The sequence below is a fragment of the Aulonocara sp. 'chitande type north' Nkhata Bay genome, linkage group LG3, assembly GCF_057382095.1.
Source record: "Aulonocara sp. 'chitande type north' Nkhata Bay isolate Kocher_YH1m ecotype deep benthic linkage group LG3, A_spYH_male_GT1.1, whole genome shotgun sequence".
Taxonomy (NCBI): Eukaryota; Metazoa; Chordata; class Actinopteri; order Cichliformes; family Cichlidae; genus Aulonocara; species Aulonocara sp. 'chitande type north' Nkhata Bay.
The window spans coordinates 3914910-3934678 of NC_141346.1; the positions used below are offsets into that span (position 1 = coordinate 3914910).

General features: G+C 41.8%; 1 protein-coding gene across 1 annotated transcript; it reads left to right on the plus strand.

Annotated features, from left to right (window-relative positions):
- The first annotated feature begins 2706 nt into the window (after positions 1 to 2706).
- On the plus strand, positions 2707 to 17152 carry LOC147333564 (uncharacterized). The gene is made up of 7 exons (XM_086286433.1): positions 2707 to 2778; positions 9949 to 10113; positions 10377 to 10418; positions 14545 to 14799; positions 14887 to 15123; positions 15207 to 15419; positions 15497 to 17152. The coding sequence occupies exons 2-7, from the start codon at positions 10029 to 10031 to the stop codon at positions 15571 to 15573; spliced, it is 909 nt and encodes a 302-aa protein (XP_086142559.1). The 5' UTR covers positions 2707 to 2778; positions 9949 to 10028; the 3' UTR covers positions 15574 to 17152.
- Positions 17153 to 19769: the final 2617 nt, after the last annotated feature.

Below are 19769 nucleotides of genomic sequence, written 5' to 3' on the forward strand. Positions count from 1 at the left end.
GCTGTGGAAGAGAGACAGAGGTTAATAACAGATATGATGCAGAGAGGTCTTGCTGCTGCTGCAGTACTCGGTTCAAAACACCAGTGGATTGTGCTTTTCAGGCAGCGGCACCAAGGTCGTCTCCCCCGCTGTGTTTACGCTGAATCCACTGAGTGTCTTTAAAAAGCAGCTGAAGGCATTTCTGTACAGACAAGCTTTTAATTAATTCATGGTTGCATATTATTATTTTATTGATACTTCTGGTTTTATTGAGGAGCAGTTTGTGATTTTTAACTGTGAGTGTGTGATCTACTGTGAACACATTTTACTTATGGTACTGTAAGGTCATTAAGATCAGACGGGCTGCTGTGAGGAGCTGACATCATGTTTGTCTCTGAACAGGAAGCTGAGGACACCCTGGCCCTGATGGACCTTCATCCTTCCCAAATTGTGATCATAATAATTATGATGATCATTTTGGCAGTGCTGATGCATGTTGGACTCCTGCCTCACACAACCTCAGTGAGGAGTTAATAATAAACTTTAACTCCTGCAGGAGGAGAATGTGAGGATCATGGGTCAACCAGATGATCATGAAGGAGTCCACAGTTTTATGATTGAGCTGATGTCAGCACTGACAACATCAACAAAACAAACAAACCATCATCTCCTCATGAAGTGGATTCAAAGACTGTTTGGATTTACAGATATGGCTGTAAAATACGATGAATATCAGATAATCACCAACTGCAGATGCTGATCATCTAAATCCATCAGAGTTCATCACGACTGAACATCACAGCTCTGAAGCTTCTAAACACATTCACACATCAGTGTGTCCAGCTCCAACTACACAGAAACACACGGTTTACACAGGCAGAGGGTCAAAGGTCACGGGACAAACTAAGATCATTTAAAATATGAGGATTATTTTTAATGCTAATGAAAATCACATGCAGTCAGTGACTCAGTCTGGAGCTCATGGACTGTGATTCCCCGAAATCTGTGATTCAGTTCTCTCCATGGCCTTCATGATAGACTACTCAATATGGTTTATTAACACATTTTACAAGGTCAACTTTGACCTTGAAGGTCAAGGTCAAATGTTTAGCCAAGCTAGCGTTTGACAAAGCCCTGGTGTATTGTTGTGAAGTTTGAAGATAAATATACAAAGTTTCTACTGATTTTTTATATTTGCTATGACCTTTGACCTGTACCATGACAGAAAATTTGAACATTATATGTTGAAAACTGTGGACGTGGACTGTAGCAGAGTAGCAACGAGTAGACACAAGACTGCAGCGAAGCAACACAAAAACCTTTACTCCAGCGCGTAGACACAGCCCAGAAACAACAAAATAACATTCAGTGTGTAGACACAGCCCAGAAACAACAAAATAACATTCAGTGTGTAGACACAGCCCAGAAACAACAAAATAACATTCAGTGTGTAGACACAGCCCAGAAACAACAAAATAACATTCAGTGTGTAGACACAGCCCAGAAACAACAAAATAACATTCAGTGTGTAGACACAGCCCAGAAACACCTCTAACAAGCTCAAAACCAGACCTACTCAAACAACAACACCGAGAAGTCCAGTAGAAGAAACCCAAAGATGGACACTGACAGAGCTCTGTGACCAAACCAAAGAAAAGAAGGAAGAGCGAATACTTATAAGTTTACACTTCCCAAACTGTTCATCACATCTGATAATCTTTTGTTCTTTTAAGAAATGAAACACATTTTATTCATTGACATGAAAGTGATGATACTATAAGCTGTACATGACATCATTTTCCAGGTAAAAGATGATATTTTTGTGTGAGCTGAGCTGGAACAACCCTGCTCGACCTGCCATTGTAATATTTGATGTGAAATATTATCACCTGTAATTTTAGCATTTTTAGCCAAGTGTTGTTATGATTTTGGGATTTTTAAATAAAACAGAATTAAATCAAATAGACTGAGAAAACAGAAATTTGCAATCTATGAATAAACCTCATCCAAACCATGTGCACACGTGTAAAAGGTCATTCAACCAATGAACTGTTTTAACTGTCATGTTTGGATTCAGCTCATGATGAACAAAGAGCACATTTTGTCCCAGAACAGACGACACAGGCTCAATCCTGAAGAAACAAACTACTGTACGACAGAGCACATGCTGCTTATCAGGAACAATCTCCAAGAAAACTGATTAATATGAACTCACTGCTAATGAGACCAGCTGAGGACCTGGTGGAAACAATCACAGACCAGTGACCAGTGAGTACAAAGCCCCCAAAACACCAACCAATAGAAAGAAGACTAAAAGGAGGTGTGGACTTGATGAGACCATGACGAGATGTGTGGCCTTCACGGGACCACTAAGACCTCGTTGTACAGAGTCTTCTTGATGGTTGGATATGGTAACAGGGATGTTAGCGTGACTCTGAGGGCGTCTCTGCTGATCAGACTGACGTCTAATCATCAACATGAAGTCTGCATCTATAGCTCTGCTCCTACAAGTGCTAATAAACATAAACACAGCTGCTGAGTGTGCATGAAAGACCCTACTGTGACACCGGCAGTACAAATGTGTCACAGACGATACCTTAAATCAGACACACGGGGGGAGTTTAAAGCAAAGTTCCAAAAGGGGGCAGCAGTCCACTGGTGACCATGGCAACACTCCTTAACAACGTCACACTTTATGGTCACCTGTTTGTGGTGGGGTGTGGTTTGTGGCTCTGCAGAATGGGAGGGGTGGAGTAGCAGCTTAGGTGTGGTGTCAGAGGAGGCTGGTCGTCACAGCTGGTGAGCATCATCCAATCACACCTACATTAATACTAATAAAGTACTGTTAGCCAAAAGTCACAGCAAACTCTATTTATAAAGTTTTCTTATTTATAAAACTTTATTTAAAAACTGCAACCTGATATGCTGGAAATAGCAACACAATAAAGTGTAAATAAAATAATACAAATAAATATAAAACGAACAGAATTAAATTACAACACAAAATGAGAGCATCAACACAATACAGCATATAATTAAACTCATATAGCAGCAGTATTACAGAGCGCAGAGTGAATGTGAGGCAGATAAAGCAGCAGAGTGAGTGCGAGAGGAAACAGCTGCTGTGTTAATAAAGTTTCATGTGTTTGAAGGACAGCACGGAGGTCACAGACCGATCTATGATTAGAATAGTTTGAGGGGTTATAATTAGATCATTCATTACATGTTTAAAGGCTTTTATTATTATTGTTACAGCCAGCTGTGAGGACAGGCGGCTGTAACACCCACACACAGACACTAGGTGGCAGCAGAGTGTGAGCACAGACATCAGTGATGGAGGTGATTGTGCAGTGACAGGTGGAGCTGTGATGAACACATGATCAGATCTCAGGGACCTGAGTGAGATCGTGTCTGCGTCACAGAATTATAAAGAGACAGATGAACTTAATCAGAAAAGCACCATCACAGCCTCCTTGTTCCTGTGTGCTGGCTCAGTGTGTGACACGTTACCCAGTCAGCACCTGTTTAAACAGAACCATCATGGCTGATTAACATGTGGCAGGTACCTGACAGGTGGGTAGGTCATATTTTTATACTTGATCTCCTCAATTTGAAAGCTTATCAGAGACAGATACTTTATTGATAACACAGGGGAAATGTTTGTGTTACAGCAGCATAAAGTTCAGTCTACGATGAACACAGTTAAATAAAAGTGTCACAGACACAGAGAGAGACCTTACATCAAACAACACACCAAGTACTAGAAACACAGATAAACTCAAGAGACACTGGAAAGAACTAAAGTCAAGACTAAACCGAACAAAGCTAAAGCTAAAGTCATCTTATTAATGTAAAGGAAAAATAATGAGTCCACACAAATCACAGATGGAGAAAAGGTTTTTCCACCAACTGTTTCCTGTTTACAATCAGGCGTCCAACTAGTGTCCTCCTCCAACTTAAGTAGAGAGCAGCTGATCATGCAGTTACCCACAGGTGAGTTGATCATCCCAGACTGTGGAGCTGAAGGACAGGAAGTAACAGGGGGACACGCTGCTGGCGGGGGCCGTCCGACCATGACACTAACAGGTCCCATGATGTAGAGATAATCAGTGTTAGGTGTCAGTAGTCATAAACTTATGCCTGACTGGTTCATGGTGACTCACTGAAACAGACTCTGACGTCATTCTGCAGCAGAGCCTCAAATATATCAGCAGCATTAAAAAGGAGATTTTACCCAGACTTAGGTTTTTGGGAGATGTAATTGCCTTCTGTATGTATCCAAACAGGTTGATTCTGTTCATGTGGACACAGTGGGAGAAACGTTTCATCACTCATCCAAGTGACTTCTTCAGTCTTAGCTGGTCTTTAATCATTGGTCGAGACAGTTTGCATATTAATGATCATAAACTGGCCTCACAGCCCGTTGCTCCTTCAGTGGTGTTAGTTTCAGTCTTTGTGCAAAGGTACTGTTTATAAGGTTTGGCTTTGTTTACGGAAGTGGCTCTTTCAGGTGGCGGATGCTGAGGCACCTCTGGCCTGGATGCACGTCCTCGCGAGAGCCGATTTCAGCAGACCACAAAGCCTCAGCTGAAGCATCTCACTGTGTCAGTAAATGTTGACAGTCTGGCGATCTCACAGCTGTGGTCATGTTTGTGCGTACAAACACAAAGTGTCTGTCTGTTTGTCTCTGCGCTCACCTCTCAGAGCTGCTGAGGCTGAAGCAGGATTAAAAATAACTTGTCGTGTGCAGTCAAACAGAAAACGTGAAAGCATTTTCCACCTTGGTAGGACTGAGCTGTACGTGGGAGTCGTGATAAGATCAGCTCTGCTGTTTGTGTCCTTCTCAGGAACTCTTTGTCCTTCAGATCATCTGCTGTTTTGTCTTTAATGAAACGCCCACATTAAGCGATCGGCTCTCTGACTGTTACACTAATTCTGTTTGTGTAGCTTTGTAACTTCTGTGTCTTTGGACTTATGTTGTAGTTGTAATGTCATCACCGCCTGTTGCTGTGTTTGACTTTTAAACAGCTATTAAAGTTCACACAGCAGTTCTTTGGATGAATACACAAACTAACCTGAAACGTTTTCTAATCACAATTTGTGCTAAAATAATTTTAGAAAAAAAGTCAAAGAACAGTTCTGGGCCCTAAAAAGCATCAAATGACAATCTGTGGTCAAACTAATTTAAACTTAAATGACTTAAACTGTTGGTCAGATGTCATGATACACCACTAAATTAGTCCTGACATCAAAACCAGAATCTATTTCTGTGTGGAGGCCTGAAGTGACCATAAGGAGAAAAACACAAGTTTAAAACTGATTAAAACAATGTGCACAGGTGAAACGATCAGCAATTTATATCCCTCAGCTGGAGTTAAACAAAAAACCATTACACCATGCTGCCGCCTGTAATACCTGATCAGCACTCGCTAGGAACCAAAACAAACCATGTGTCTGTGAAGGTTCTCAGTCATCCAGGTCATCGTAGTCTAAGGAGCTTGGAAAGAAAAGCGTCTGGACTTCTTTAAGTCGCTTGAAGACGTTTCACCTCTCATCCAAGAAGCTTCTTCAGTTCTAAGGTCAAATGTTTCCAGTCTCAAAACTTTGTTTTCTGCATTATTCATTCACTTATTACCAGTGTTGGTCAAGTTACTTGAAAAAAGTAATCAGTAACTAATTACTGATCACTTCCCCAAAAAAGTTACTTTACTGATTACTTATTTTCGAAAGTAATTAATTACTTAGTTACTTAGTTACTTTTTAAAAACACAATTTACAACCTGAACAGGTGATAAATAGATCTTTCAGCCCAATTCTACTTTTTCTGCATAATCCATCATACAAAATGTAATCAAATGGAAAAGTCTCTTTTTAACTTGTTTTATTAGTTTTAATCTTTTAACTTTATGCATCAAGCAAAAATAAAATTATATGCAACATTCTCTGACTGGAAGAAATTAGTTTAACATTTAAACCTATTTTCTGCACATTCCAGCACATAAAATAAAATATTTTTTGTGTTTACACTCAGTCTTTCAAATAGATGCAAGTAAAACACAGCAGAAAATAAATAAAGTCAAAGACTCAGCGGTCCTGTTGCTCTATTTTCACCTGTAAAGCAGGAGTTGGGTAGGCGGAGGTTTACCCTGGTGCAGGTGTGCCGCGGTCAGTGGAAGAATCCGCGAGTTTCTCTGTGAGTTTCCCATTACGTCGTAGCTACAGTGGGGCAAAAAAGTATTTAGTCAGCCACCGATTGTGCAAGTTCCCCCACCTAAAATGATGACAGAGGTCAGTAATTTGCACCAGAGGTACACTTCAACTGTGAGAGACAGAATGTGAAAAAAAAATCCATGAATCCACATGGTAGGATTTGTAAAGAATTTATTCGTAAATCAGGGTGGAAAATAAGTATTTGGTCAATAACAAAAATACAACTCAATGCTTTGTAACATAACCTTTGTTGGCAATAACAGAGGTCAAACGTTTACTATAGGTCTTTACCAGGTTTGCACACACAGTAGCTGGTATTTTGGCCCATTCCTCCATGCAGATCTTCTCGAGAGCAGTGATGTTTTGGGGCTGTCGCCGAGCAACACGGACTTTCAACTCCCGCCACAGATTTTCTATGGGGTTGACGTCTGGAGACTGGCTAGGCCACTCCAGGACTTTCAAATGCTTCTTACGGAGCCACTCCTTTGTTGCCCGGGCGGTGTGTTTTGGATCATTGTCATGTTGGAAGACCCAGCCTCGTTTCATCTTCAAAGTTCTCACTGATGGAAGGAGGTTTTGGCTCAAAATCTCACGATACATGGCCCCATTCATTCTGTCCTTAACACGGATCAGTCGTCCTGTCCCCTTGGCAGAAAAACAGCCCCATAGCATGATGTTTCCACCCCCATGCTTCACAGTAGGTATGGTGTTCTTGGGATGCAACTCAGTATTCTTCTTCCTCCAAACACGACGAGTTGAGTTTATACCAAAAAGTTCTACTTTGGTTTCATCTGACCACATGACATTCTCCCAATCCTCTGCTGTATCATCCATGTGCTCTCTGGCAAACTTCAGACGGGCCTGGACATGCACTGGCTTCAGCAGCGGAACACGTCTGGCACTGCGGGATTTGATTCCCTGCCGTTGTAGTGTGTTACTGATGGTGACCTTTGTTACTTTGGTCCCAGCTCTCTGCAGGTCATTCACCAGGTCCCCCCGTGTGGTTCTGGGATCTTTGCTCACCGTTCTCATGATCATTTTGACCCCACGGGATGAGATCTTGCGTGGAGCCCCAGATCGAGGGAGATTATCAGTGGTCTTGTATGTCTTCCATTTTCTGATGATTGCTCCCACAGTTGATTTTTTCACACCAAGCTGCTTGCCTATTGTAGATTCACTCTTCCCAGTCTGGTGCAGGTCTACAATACTTTTCCTGGTGTCCTTCGAAAGCTCTTTGGTCTTGGCCATGGCGGAGTTTGGAGTCTGACTGTTTGAGGCTGTGGACAGGTGTCTTTTATACAGATGATGAGTTCAAACAGGTGCCATTCATACAGGTAACGAGTGGGGGACAGAAAAGCGTCTTACAGAAGACGTTACAGGTCTGTGAGAGCCAGAGATTTTCCTTGTTTGAGGTGACCAAATACTTATTTTCCACCCTGATTTACCAATAAATTCTTTACAAATCCTACCATGTGGATTCATGGATTTTTTTTTCACATTCTGTCTCTCACAGTTGAAGTGTACCTCTGGTGCAAATTACTGACCTCTGTCATCATTTTAAGTGGGGGAACTTGCACAATCGGTGGCTGACTAAATACTTTTTTGCCCCACTGTACTCGGTGCTTGCTCGGAAGTTTAGGGGTTTTTTCGCTGTAAAAAGAAGTTTTCTTCCCACGCACAGCGGACACTAATGTTTTTGTCACTTTTTATGGAATCAAACTCAAAGTAAGGTCAGTACTTCCACGCTTTAAACGCTGCACGCTCATACTCTCTCCTGCACTCGATATATGATCCATTGTTGATCTGCACACAGCTGTGGATTATAGAAATCAGTGATGATACCCAGCCCTAGTGAGCAGCCTAGGCCTGAGAGAGTGGATGTAGCTGTGGGTAATGAGAAAAGATTAAAAGAACGATTGATAACTTTTCTGTTAAGGCCTGATCCGTCTGAAATTCATAGCCAGCTCTGACACGGTGCCATCAATCTTTGAATGCTGAAAAAGCAGCAGAGTATCCAGGAAACACATTATATGCTGCGATAAATGCCCTGCCCGAGTGTCCCCTCTCCCCACTGCCTTTCAGCAGCAGGCAGCAGCAAACAGGTCGTCAGAGGAGCCGATGTGATGATTAAGTTAAGACAAAAGGACCATCAGGGGGTCCTTTTGTACCTCTTTGAGGGGGGGGGGGGGGGGGATACCCCCACTGGGTTTAAATCGGTGTGAAACATTTAATGACCACTAACCCACTGTGACTGTGACTTTCCACAGTAATGAGTAACACAGTCAAACATACCAGCTTCCTGCCTAAATGTGTTACAGGCTGTAAACAAAAGAGACTCAGCACACAAACACTCACATTTTACATACTTCATGTTCCCCCCATCACAAACAAAAGCAACACAATTCTGTGGGCTACATATTGAACACAGAAACAAAGCATTGATCGACTACAATTTATATCTGGATCAATCCACCCGCCTCTAAATCAGACCCGACCAACACAGACTGAAAGTTCATCACTTCCCATCATCAGTCACAGCTCGCCATCCCGACACCTTTTAAGGAAAAAGATGAAGCAGGAAAAGAAACAGAAACAGTTTCAGGAGCATCATGTAGAGACGTGCAGGATAAAAATACAAGCTGAGAGTCGCAGCACTGAGCAGGACCAAAATCTGACGCTGCAGAGCAAATGGGCATATATTTAAATCCACAATGAATATCTGAACACCTTCAGCTAACCTGTCAGTCCAACAGTGACCCAGAGCAGACATCCACATAAACAAAAGCAGGAAACACCAGAAGAAGGTGAAAGTTTTAGATGATCCATCTGAAACCTGTGGGGTGACCTGATGAGGTAAATGGTAAATGGCCTGCATTTGTATAGCGCTTGTCTAGTCCATAGGACCCCGAAGCGCTTTACACTACATTCAGTCATCCACCCATTCACACACACATTCACACACTGGCGATGGCAGCTACATTGTAGCCACAGCTGCCCTGGGGCGCACTGACAGAGGCGAGGGCGCTCATAGAGCTGCAATGTTCCTGCAAACAACATGGGCAAAAATCTGAAGGTGCTTCTACAGAGTTTGAGAAACACCTTCACCTGAATGCAACCAGGTTATTGTAGGTTTTTATTTTATCCCCGTTAATATTCCAGCCCAGTTCAGGGCGATGGTGGCGTTAAAGGTGGAAAGGTTCAGGATTAAGGTGAGTTTCCAGACATTTCTGCTGATTCAGTGATCCTGTCTCTGACTGTGACTATGATGAAGCACAGGTGAGGCCACATGCTGCTGTTTTGTAGGTTTCTCTTCAGATCTGTGACGCTGTCAGCATGATTTATGATGGACTAGTGACACTTTAAAGTGTGATCTCACCCCAACCGGTCGTGGCCGCCCCTCCCCGAACCTGGTTCTGCTGGAGGTTTCTTCCTGTTAAAATGGAGTTTTTTGTTCCCACTGTCACCAAAGTGCTGCTCATAGGGGGTCATATGATTGTTGGGTTTTCTCTGTATGTATTACTGTAGGAGCTACCTTACAATATAAAGCACCTTGAGGCGACTGTTGTTGTGATTTGGTCCTGTGTCAATAACGTTGAATAATGTCTCTGTTTGGCAGACAGGATCTGTACTCACACACCAGGAGGAGGTCACTTGTTATGATTAAGATGCAGGATTACATGGAAAAAAGATCATTTAATAATGAACTTGTGATGTTGGTGTAACAGAGGGATTCTTCACTTGATGCCTGATTTTGTGCAGGTGCGTTCTGACTGAGCTCAGTCAGACGAGTAGTGAAAGCGTGGAGCAGAGGGAAGTGTTGAGTGTGTAACAGGGAAGTGATGAAGCTGAAAGCATCTCTGCTGCTCAGGCTTCAGACTCTCAGTCACTCAGACATGAAGACTGCGTCCGTCTGTCTGCTCCGGGGTGAGTGAACATCCTTACAGCTTCATCCAACACGCGCTCAGACAGCACGTCTGCATGAGTGCATCAGGGACACTTCCACTGATGTATCACCTGAGTATCTGCAGGCACATGAGCTCAGTACCTGTTCTGCTCAGAGTCGGGATGAGGTTCTTGGTTCTGGTTTTCCTTCAGTCGAGGAACATAAAAATCCTAAAACAGCATCATTTCTGAACTGAGCTTTCATTGACCTCTGACCCTCAGTGACCTCTGCCCTCCTGTTGCAGGTGTGTGTGTGCTGCTGCTGTCTGCACCGACTGTTTCTGCAGGTGAGTCTTTTCTAAGTTTATATTTATGATTTCAGGAGACAGTCTGCAGTCATTCCCAGTATTCAGATCTCTGTGACAGAACAGAGTGCGTTTCATATAAACTGAGCCAATACTAAATGTTTGTCTAACAGCAGTAATCCCACTCAGTTACATGTAATACAGAGCAGTTACTGAAGGAAAAAATGTCCATCCCGGTTTTCCCTCCAAGGCACGAGCGATAAGCAGAGTTCTGTCCTTTCCTTCTAAGATTCCTAATTATTTAAAGTAACACTCAGGTATGCCATTCAGCGTGTTAGTACGAGCTCGGGAGCAGCTTGGGAGAACAAGAAAACAGAGACTGCTTTAGGTTGCCTTCCCAATCGACTCAAAGGTTTATTTAGTACATAACAGCTTATATAGAGGAAAAAAAGGTTCGTGTGTCAGCAGGTTCTCAGTTCAAACCGGTACAGACCAAATAAGGAAACGTCTTCCTGCCTTGTGAGCAAAGAAGTATCCTTTGTGTAGTTTATCAGTTCAGCTACAATTTATGATCATCCCAGCAAAATACACTCCTAGACATAGAATACAGAGTTCTTTCATTAGTGAATTCTGAAACAAACCACCTGGCCTTTAACGAGCCTTTTTCTAAGAGATAAAGAAGGGAGGATGGGAGTAAGGAAGTGGTCTCGTCTCTGTGGTGTTTTCGACCTTGGGGTACCAGCTTGTGAGTCTTACACATCAATTCTTGGGTCAGAGAGAAAGAGAAAAACAACTAGTAAATGGGCCTTATTGAGTAACTCTTTTCTGTATAATATCACAATAAAACAATATCCTGTAAATGCTACCGTGGTATCAAAATATCACAACAGTTACATGTAATACAGAGCAGTTACATGTAATACAGAGCAGTTACATGTTTCCAACATTACTCATTTTTACGGAGTTATTCATTCTTTTGGAAGTGCCGTAAAATTCTAATTCTTCATATAAGTTATAAATCTTTTTAAATATGGCCTTTTTCATTGGTTGTGAATGGCCTTATGCATAATGTTCTCCACCAGCTGTACTTTTTCCATTAATACATTTTTACTGCTTAAAGTCTTTAAAATAAACTGTTCGCCAGTCTTAATCTTAAGGAAAGCCCTTTGAAGAGGTCCCTCATTGACCCTGTAGTCACAGACTTACAGTAAGTTGTAGATTTTGTGGATAATTTACCAGAGTAAATATCCGTCTGTCATCACCCTTGTTTCCACGTATCAGGATGGTTCACAGATGCATTAAAGAACAACACATCCAGCCTTATTCACAATATAATCTGATATTTTTGGTAATAAGCGTTAAGCATAAAACATCCTGGCTTTTACTTTTTGTATTATGACGTACGTATAATAAATGGTTTGTAGGAAAAAGTCCAAATTTATAAATATCAACAGTGTTAAGACAGAGATGATTAAAATAAGCAAACATTTTGTTAATAAGTTTACGCAGGCACGGTCAGTCATTCCCTGTCACATAACACGGACCTTAAATAAGGATTTTTAACTTCATATATCAAATACTTTTCAAGATACTTAATAAAAATATCACATTGCAAAAGACACATAGTGACTGAATCGTACTGTACATTAAACATAAAATTCTCAGACACAAAAATAAAGAAACTTTCCTGCATGAATTAGTGCGACTGCAGTGATGCAGATGCTGACAGATGCCGGTCCGTCATGGTGAAGAGAGAGCCGTTGATTTATCAGTCGATCTGCATCCCTACCCTCACCCATTCTCACAAACTCTGACTTTGACCGAAAGAATAAGATTGTGGATGCAAACGACGGAAATGAGTTTTCTCCAAGGTGTGGCTGTCAGAGAACAATTTCCTGCAGACTGATTCTTTGCTGATTTAGAATACATTTGCACAATAATTGCAAAAGAAAAAATTAAGTTATTTTATTTACATTTAGCTTTGACTCAAACTCAGAATACGAATATCTGACGATGTGTCAGAGGCATGTGTGGTCCTTTAAAATCTGCCTGTGCCTCAAAACTACGTACTGATTGTACTGATTTTTAATGGTCTTTAAAAGTTCTTAAACAAAGCTCTTCCACTCTTATGCTGATGACACATACACATTTTTGACAGTTATAATTGATGATTTAAAGATTTATAGTCTTTAATACTAACTGTCGAAACATTAATGGCCACAGAGGTTATTTTTATTGACACACTTTAGTTCCATCTCTGGTTAACTGAGCCATACTGTATGTGTGTTGGTACATTTCTCACTATATTTTGAACTAAATGAGGTAAAAACCGTGCTGCACCAGTTGCAGGCGTGACAGAGTGGCTTGGCCAACCCCCATTAAAAGGGAGTTGGAGTATTCGAAGCGTGAGGTGACAAAGCATGGATCACAGTTTCCAAGTTCATGCCTGGACAGAAAGGGCTTTAGCTTCGATCTGATGTGATAGAATGAAGATTTCACCGCCCCATTTATGTGGCCATCAAAACTAAGTGCAGTGTCGATTTTTACCCCAAGATTAGTAACAGAGCTCTTCAAGCGAGGGCTCAGAGCAGCAAAGTGAACATTTGGGATACCAGAAGAACGATTGGGACTGAATAAAATTGCTTCCACTGTTTGTTCATAAAAATGTAAAACATTTAAATCCATGATTTAACTTTGCTAAGACAATCAAGCAGGAGTCCAATCGATGAGCTATCAGAGTGATTGAAAGGTAGATAAAGCTGGCAATCATCAGCATATAGATGAAATGAAATTTCATGTTTTCAGAAAATCACACCAAGTGGCAGGAGAAACAATGGAAACAGTAGTAAAGTGTTCCTGGGTGAGATGTGGACATGCCAGGAACACCCAGGAGATGCTCTGGAGGCATCCTGGTCAGATTCCCAAACCAACAGAATCTGTGACAAAGGGCAGCCCTGGCAGAGTCCAACACCCACTGGGAACGAGTTCCACTTATTGCCAGCTATGAGGACCAAGGTCTTGTAACGGTTTTATGAGGATCTAATGATCCATAGCAATGGGTCGACTAGTGGACGGACTCTCCTTTCCAGCACCCTGCCTTATACAGCACTAACTAATACACACACTAACTAATACACACTCTAACTAATACACACACTAAGCAGAATGGTATTCTGACAGTTGGCATGGTGGTGGAGGTTTGGCATCATCACCAAACACCACGAAGGTCAAGAGTTTGAGTCTTGTTAGATTAACTGACAGTGATGTCTCTGTTATGGACTGCCAACCTGTCCATGATGTGCCCTGGTTTTTTGATCACTGACAGCTGGTGTAAGCATCCTCATTGGTTCACTGTGAAATAAATGGATGGTAAATGGCCTGTATTTATATAGCGCTTTACTAGTCCCTAAGGACCCCAAAGCGCTTTACATATCCAGTCATCCACCCATTACATTCACACACTGGTGATGGCAGCTACATGGATATTTATTCAGAACAAACCAAATACTAAACAGCAGTATGTGAAAACAACATCACCTCAACAGAAATTCAGTTTTGCCAACTAAATAGACAAAGAAGATAGAAATAAAAGTTTTTCCTTAAGTGGATTCTTTGTTATCCTTATTTATAAAGGGATATGATGGTGGTCCACCTCTCCCTGAAATTCAGGGTAAACGTTTTGTAGGTCTCCCAGGTTTCAAGGATGTTCCTTAGAGGGCAAGCCAAATTTCTGGATGAGAACTTTGAAATAAGTGGCAGTCTTCTTCATGTGTCGTCCTCTTCGTCTTCTATTGGCTGCTGCTTTAGCTGGTTCCACAGGAGGTCATCTGCCTCCATCTCATCCTATCACAACATCCTCCTCGGTCACACCAACCCTCTGCACGTCCTCCTTCAAGACATCCATGAACCTACTCTTTGGGTTTCTTCTTTTTCCCCTGGCATCTCCATAGTTGCCATCCCCCACCTATCAGTTGTAGTCAGTCATGCCAAGTAAAGAGTTAATTGGTCTGCATCCTGTCAAATTCAAATTACCATGGCAACCATGCCCATGTGAGCTGGCTGCACATTTGGATTCTGGTTTTGATGCAGGTCGGTGTGAAGTTTGATGATCATCGTGACACTGGTCCTCTCCTCTTTGGTGGTGATTATCTGTCTGTCTGTCCTCCAGTGTCTCTGTCTGTCAGTCCAAACCTTCAGCAGGTCTTCAGTGGATCTTCAGTGTCTCTGAGGTGTGTTGATGATGGACAGACAGCTGATGGATGGACAGTGAAGATGACCAGCGGAGGACCCACTGAGGACTGTGGAGCAGCTGAGATGAGTGGAAGTTTGTGCGTTTTGGATCGTAACTCGTCCTACGGTGGAACCTTCTGGTGTGAAAGCTCATCTGGACAGCAGAGCGATGAAGTGTCCATCAGTGTTTCAGGTACAGTGAGATGTTCCAGCTGTGTCTCTGTCTCTGTGTGACTCCAATCTGATGGTGGAAGTCTGTCTCTGTTTACCTGCTAATCAGAAAAAGGTGTGATCCTGGAGATCCCTGCACTTCCTGTGAGACCAGGAAGTGATGTTACTCTGCAATGCAAGAAGAAGAGTGGTGAAACAGTTCCATCTTTTTTCTTCATGAATGGACGTCTCCTTGGGTCTAAAGCAGAACACGTTATCCCTAATGTCAGGCACTCTGATGAAGGTCTCTACTGGTGCGCTTCTAACACATTTGGATCATCTCCTCAGAGCTTTCTGAGGGTCCGAGGTCAGAACACTGACATAACTCCGTGTTTAAAGACCTGACCTGCTGAGCTGACTCATTAACCTGTTTCATCATGTCTCCTGCAGGGTCTCCTATAAATACTCTCAGAAAGTCCGTCCCTCCACCTCCAGTTTCTGAGGCCAGTTCTTCTCTGTCCACTCTTCCTCCTCTCACCAACTCTTCCTCCCCTTCTTCTCCCTCTGTGTCTTGGATCAGAGTCATCTGCCACCTGTTGGCCTTCTGCCCGTCCTGCATCTGCACCATCCTGCTCCTGTCCATCTGCTGCAGCAGGAGCTCAGGTACAAACTCAGGCAGATACTCACAGAAACACTTTGATCACGTCAGCACTGTCCTGATTTCTCCACTCTGCCCACAGGTAACAAACATGATGTCTCCATGGAGATGCCATTGGATGTTGACGAGCATGATGACACCACTGAGCATTATGTTTGAGCGGATGGATCCTCTGATAGAATTAAATGTTTCTAAAGCTGAAAACTCTGAAGTCCTCACTCTGAGTTTCTCAATCAGAACCTGATCTGTTCACTGATCGATCAATAACGCTCAAACTACTGATGAATTACTGAATTATTGGATGAAAGCTTTGTTTGACATTGTTAGCATCTTCAAACATTGAAATCTCTGTGCACCTCTCTCAAGTTATTTACTGCATTTCATTTATTTACCACTGGTTCCCAACCTTTGGGAGCCACGGCACATATTTCACATTGGAAAAATCACACCACCAAACAAAAATATCACAGAAAGTATATTGATAGTTTTTCCCTGCACACCAGGTACAGTGGTATTGGCTCGGTTTGTCCCCAGTGTACCTGTTGTACTTTCTTCTGACCACTACTCCTGCTAGGACCTTCATCTGCATCTGAGTTTTCTCCAGAACCAGGTCCGATTGTTTTACTGCCAGTTGGCAACTCATTTAAATAGAGCTGGTAGTTGTACTGCCCTCTAGTGGAAGAGAATGTAATTGTTCCACCCGTTACTCGATTACTTCGAGGACTAATCAGGTGGAACCAGATAATCGTCCACGGCACACCTGATCATTTCTCAGGGCACACCTATGTGCTGCGCCACAGTGGTAGGGAAACACTGGGATATATGGTATCAAACACTGGGAGCGTTCGCCGGCGTTTTACAGAATGATGGTGAAAGAAACGGTTGATGCACTTTGAGTTCTTCAGCTTTGTTAAGGTTTTATTTTAATCAGCAGGAGAAAAAAGCCATGTAGTTTTAGGAGATTATCATATTTATTACCAATCCCAGGTTTCTGCCACGGCTGACTAAATACAGTCAATCCAGCAGTGTGCACGACCTCTTTAAAAAAATGATATTTCAACGCTCAGATCCATGAATTTTCAGTTCCATGGATAAAACGATAAAATTAAACCAGATTGTATTCCATTAAGATTCCAAATGACAGTTTTTTACTTTCATCCCTGAAGAGGAACTTTGTGTTTTTGAGTTTTGTTGAGATGTCCAGTGTGTCGGCTCAAATTTGGATTTATAAAAAACAGATTCAGGTTCCAAAAGGTAAAACAGGGAGAACTCAGCAAAAACGAGGGTTAGATGACAGGAGGTTTAATAAGTGTGTTGATCAGTGTTTGTGGAAGCTCTGACAGAGTTAGTTCAGTTCTGAAACTTTACTGTGGCCTCACAGCTCTTCTTCTACTGTGTCATTGAAGAACCTTCAAACTCTCTGAGCTGGTTTTCCTCCTCAGTCCTGTTTGATGACAGAAAGCACCAAACTGTGTCCTAATCTCACTTCATTATTTATCAACTTGTTTCTTTACTAACCAACAAATTATTTGAACATGTCAGCAAATAGCAGATTGAAGAAAAGCAAAATAATAACTTTAACTCCAAGTGTCTCATATTTGATGCGTGAGTTTTTCACACTTCTACATCGTCATTTTACATTTTACATAATAACCTGCTGGATGTAGTAAATGTGATACAAATTAAAACTCACATATGCAAATGAATGTTACATTTTTTAAGTTCTGTTTTTTATGTTTCGTCAGAAGGTTCAATAAACATTCAATAAAAAAACTTTTTTTTCTGGTGATTATTTCATAGTTAATGGTTTTAACGGCACAGGAGCTAAACAAAAGTCATCAAAGGTCAGCATGTAATGACATGAGTCAACATCACACTGCTCTGTGACGTCTGTGACATCACTTCCTCTTTTGTAAAGTTTTTTTTTTTCATTTAAATGTTCCATTCAGAGTTTAATCATTCACTTTATTTGGACACTGTTGATTTGTTTCACACAGTCTGCTCTGTGTGGTGACTTCAGCCTTCTGTGAGTTTTTATTAATACACTCACAGTGCACATGTCAGTCAGGCATCTGTTTGTCTTCCCAATAAACACGTTAGAAAGAGACCAAACCAACAAAACCTCTGCTTCAAACACTAAATCCATCCATTCTCCTCTGCTTATCTCTGTCGGGTCACTCGAGCCCTCCTTTATCCCTCGTTTCAAACAGCTTCTGGATGTTACCTGGTAACTGTCTTCTATGTCTTTTAATATTATCATCTAATAAATCCTTAAATTTCATTGCATTGAATTGAATAAATGATGAATTTGTTGACTTTAGGATTAGGATTCAACTTTATTGTCATTACAAATGTATAAACAGAGACTGAAATATTGTTTGCATCTAATCAGATGTGCAAGAACAGTAAGTGCAATAAGAGCAGATTATATGCAGATAAGGATAGTGTGAAAGGTGGGAACGGTTATGAACAGAGTATGTACAAATAAGCTAAGTATACAGATGTTTATATTGCTATACAAAAAGCAAATATACAGATGTAGTACGGACAATGTACAGATATACAAGTCAAGTGGCTTTATTGTGATTTCAACCATGTGCAGTGGTACAGTACAGAGTAAAATGAGACAGCTTTCCTCTGAGACCCTGGTGCTACACATGACATATAACAGACAAACACACGACTACGTAAAGTGCAATGTGCAAAAATTGCAAATAAACAAGACAACACAGTGCAATGGAAATGTGCAAAATGCTAAGTATTTTGAAAAGTAACTTGGTGTGTGTGTGTGTGTGTGTGTGTGTGTGTGTGTGTGTGTGTGTGTGTGTGTGTGTCTGTGTGTGTGTGTCAGCCCAGTCTCTGAGTGTTCAGGAGTCTGACGACACGACTATGTCAGTGTCCTAAAACTACAGCAACTTTATCATGTTTTTTCAAGTTTTTCAACGTAAAATGATCCAGCTGATGTTTGTCTCGGGTCACAAATATTGCTGTGAAACTTCATTTATTATATTTTTTGGTGACTATTTAATGAGTGATTTCCTAATATTAAACATTTTTTCCTAAGTGAAGAGAGAGGTGAATAGCATGTGTTACAATCAAAGCAGTTTACTAACAGTCACCAGTTCACGTTCCATGGGATCCAGAAGCTGCTGTAAATGTTCCTGACTACAATAAAGTTGTGTCATCAGCAAAGAAGATACACCTCAGAGACATGAGACTGAACATTAACCTGTAATAAATAAACAAACATGGTCCAAGCACCGAACCGTCTTTGGATGAGAGTGCAGAAACATGAGTGAGATTCCTTTATAATCTGGTTATTTCTGCTTTAACAGCAACGATAAAAGGAGGAACCATCAGGACGCTGCAGCTGCTTCACTCCAAAAACTCTAAAATGACCTGTAATGATACCGGCAGGAAACAGTCACAAAGAAACTCAACAGAGTGGAACTGATCTCAGCAGCTGGACGTCTATTTTAGCTCTTCTGGAAACAGCTCAGTCAAACCTGAAGTGACGAACTGGGACTTCTGCTTCTCATGCACAAACTGCTTCCATCCTGCCCGTGAGCTGCCTGTGAGGCCATGAACCTGCTGCTGTGATCTCTCTCACACACACACACACACACACACACACACACACACACACACACACACACACACACACACACACAATATCATTTTATTCTGTCTTTGCACATTGCACTTTATGTCGTCCTGTGTTGATTGTCTGTTATATGTAGGGATGGGTAACGGTATCCGGTGACATAAACGGTAGTAACCAGACCGAAAAGCAGCGCACATTTCGGTGCTTTTTTTTCCTGAGATGTGATACACTTTGGATTCTAGCCAATCATTTTACCTTTCCAAGGATAGTAGGCGGGCCCAGGTACGTACGTTCTTTTAGAGCAGAGCTACAGATTAAAAAGGCGAAGTGGTCAAAGTCTGGCTGTACTTCACAGCAAAAGATGCAAACTCAGCATCAACAAGTGCTTTAAGCTGATACTGTGATACTGTCAAAGGAGGTAACACCTCGAATCCGATGAAACACCTGGCGACGCATAGCGTTTTTTTAAAAGCCGAGAATTGCGCCGTATTTGATAGCTTGCTGTGAGACCTCACACCGAGCACATCTACTGCGGGTGTGGTGCCTGTTATCTGACCCGGAGCAACATCCCCCAAAAACCCGAAGAGGAGAGTCCTGGCCCCTAGCCCTGCCAGTGTAGCAGAAATGATGAGGATGATGATGCAGCAGCAGCCGTTCTTCTCTGCGTGAGTAGCTTAATGTTGTTCGTGTGTAATTTACGTTGAGTAGGCTAACCACGTTATTACATTAATGCATGTAAGGTGAACTAGCA

Excerpts from the sequence above, each read along its gene's own strand:
- LOC147333564 (XM_086286433.1), top strand. The coding sequence starts at position 10,029 with ATGAAGCTGAAAGCATCTCTGCTGCTCAGGCTTCAGACTCTCAGTCAC. Across the intron at positions 14,800-14,886 it reads AGTGTCCATCAGTGTTTCAG|AAAAAGGTGTGATCCTGGAG; the intron begins GTACAGTGAGAT and ends CCTGCTAATCAG. Across the intron at positions 15,420-15,496 it reads CTGCTGCAGCAGGAGCTCAG|GTAACAAACATGATGTCTCC; the intron begins GTACAAACTCAG and ends CTCTGCCCACAG.